Source organism: Hippocampus comes, unplaced genomic scaffold, assembly GCF_001891065.2.
Source record: "Hippocampus comes isolate QL1 unplaced genomic scaffold, H_comes_QL1_v1.1 C16712466, whole genome shotgun sequence".
Taxonomy (NCBI): domain Eukaryota; kingdom Metazoa; phylum Chordata; class Actinopteri; order Syngnathiformes; family Syngnathidae; genus Hippocampus; species Hippocampus comes.
In genome coordinates, this window is record NW_017837301.1 from 1 (window position 1) to 731 (window position 731).

At 45.1% G+C, this 731-nt stretch overlaps 1 protein-coding gene across 1 annotated transcript; it reads left to right on the forward strand.

Moving 5' to 3' along the window:
- Positions 1-61: 61 nt before the first annotated feature.
- On the forward strand, positions 62-530 carry LOC109508981 (DNA polymerase delta catalytic subunit-like; the record flags this gene model as incomplete). Its single annotated transcript, XM_019858925.1, has 2 exons — positions 62-226; positions 306-530. Coding segments are annotated over exons 1-2 (366 nt in total), but the record flags the coding sequence as incomplete, so codon positions are not given.
- Between the last annotated feature and the right edge of the window lie 201 nt (positions 531-731).

Below are 731 nucleotides of genomic sequence, written 5' to 3' on the forward strand. Positions count from 1 at the left end.
TTATGTAATTTAAAAAGAAATATATGTTGGGGTGTGTATTTTTCTGTGCATCCTGTAGTCTTAGCCTTTTCTGTAGACCCATCGGATGAGTAACGACATTCTGCACTCTCGTCAGGTTCTGCTCAGGGACTACAAACTGCGCTCCTACACACTGAATGCTGTGAGTTTCCACTTTCTGCAAGAACAAAAGGAGGACGTGCAGCACTCCATCATCACCGATCTTCAGGTAACGTTCTCACCCCGTCCGGATATCAACCCTAATGCCCCCGGTTGCGCTCATTCAAAATGTTTCCGCTCGATATTAGAATGGCAACGAACAGACACGGCGACGTTTAGCCGTGTATTGCCTGAAAGACGCCTACCTGCCGCTGCGGTTGCTGCAGAAGTTGATGTGCGTGATCAATTACATGGAGATGGCCAGAGTGACCGGAGTGCCTCTAACCTATCTGCTCTCCAGAGGTCAACAGATCAAAGTTGTCTCCCAGCTACTGCGACAGGTAAGAGATGCACTTGGCGGACACCTGGGCTGTGTTTGGAATCATTCACCCAGACGATGACATTTTTGGTTCACTGCAGGTGCATTGGCTTTAATTTCATGACTACATTTCTTTTTTGGTTTTTAAGCTTCAACCAAGGGTCTTCTTTTGGGGTTTCAAATGATTTTGTTTCATGCCGAAATAATGTTTTGGCTTCTCTGTAGCACTTCATGTACAGGTAAAAAAAAAAAAAAA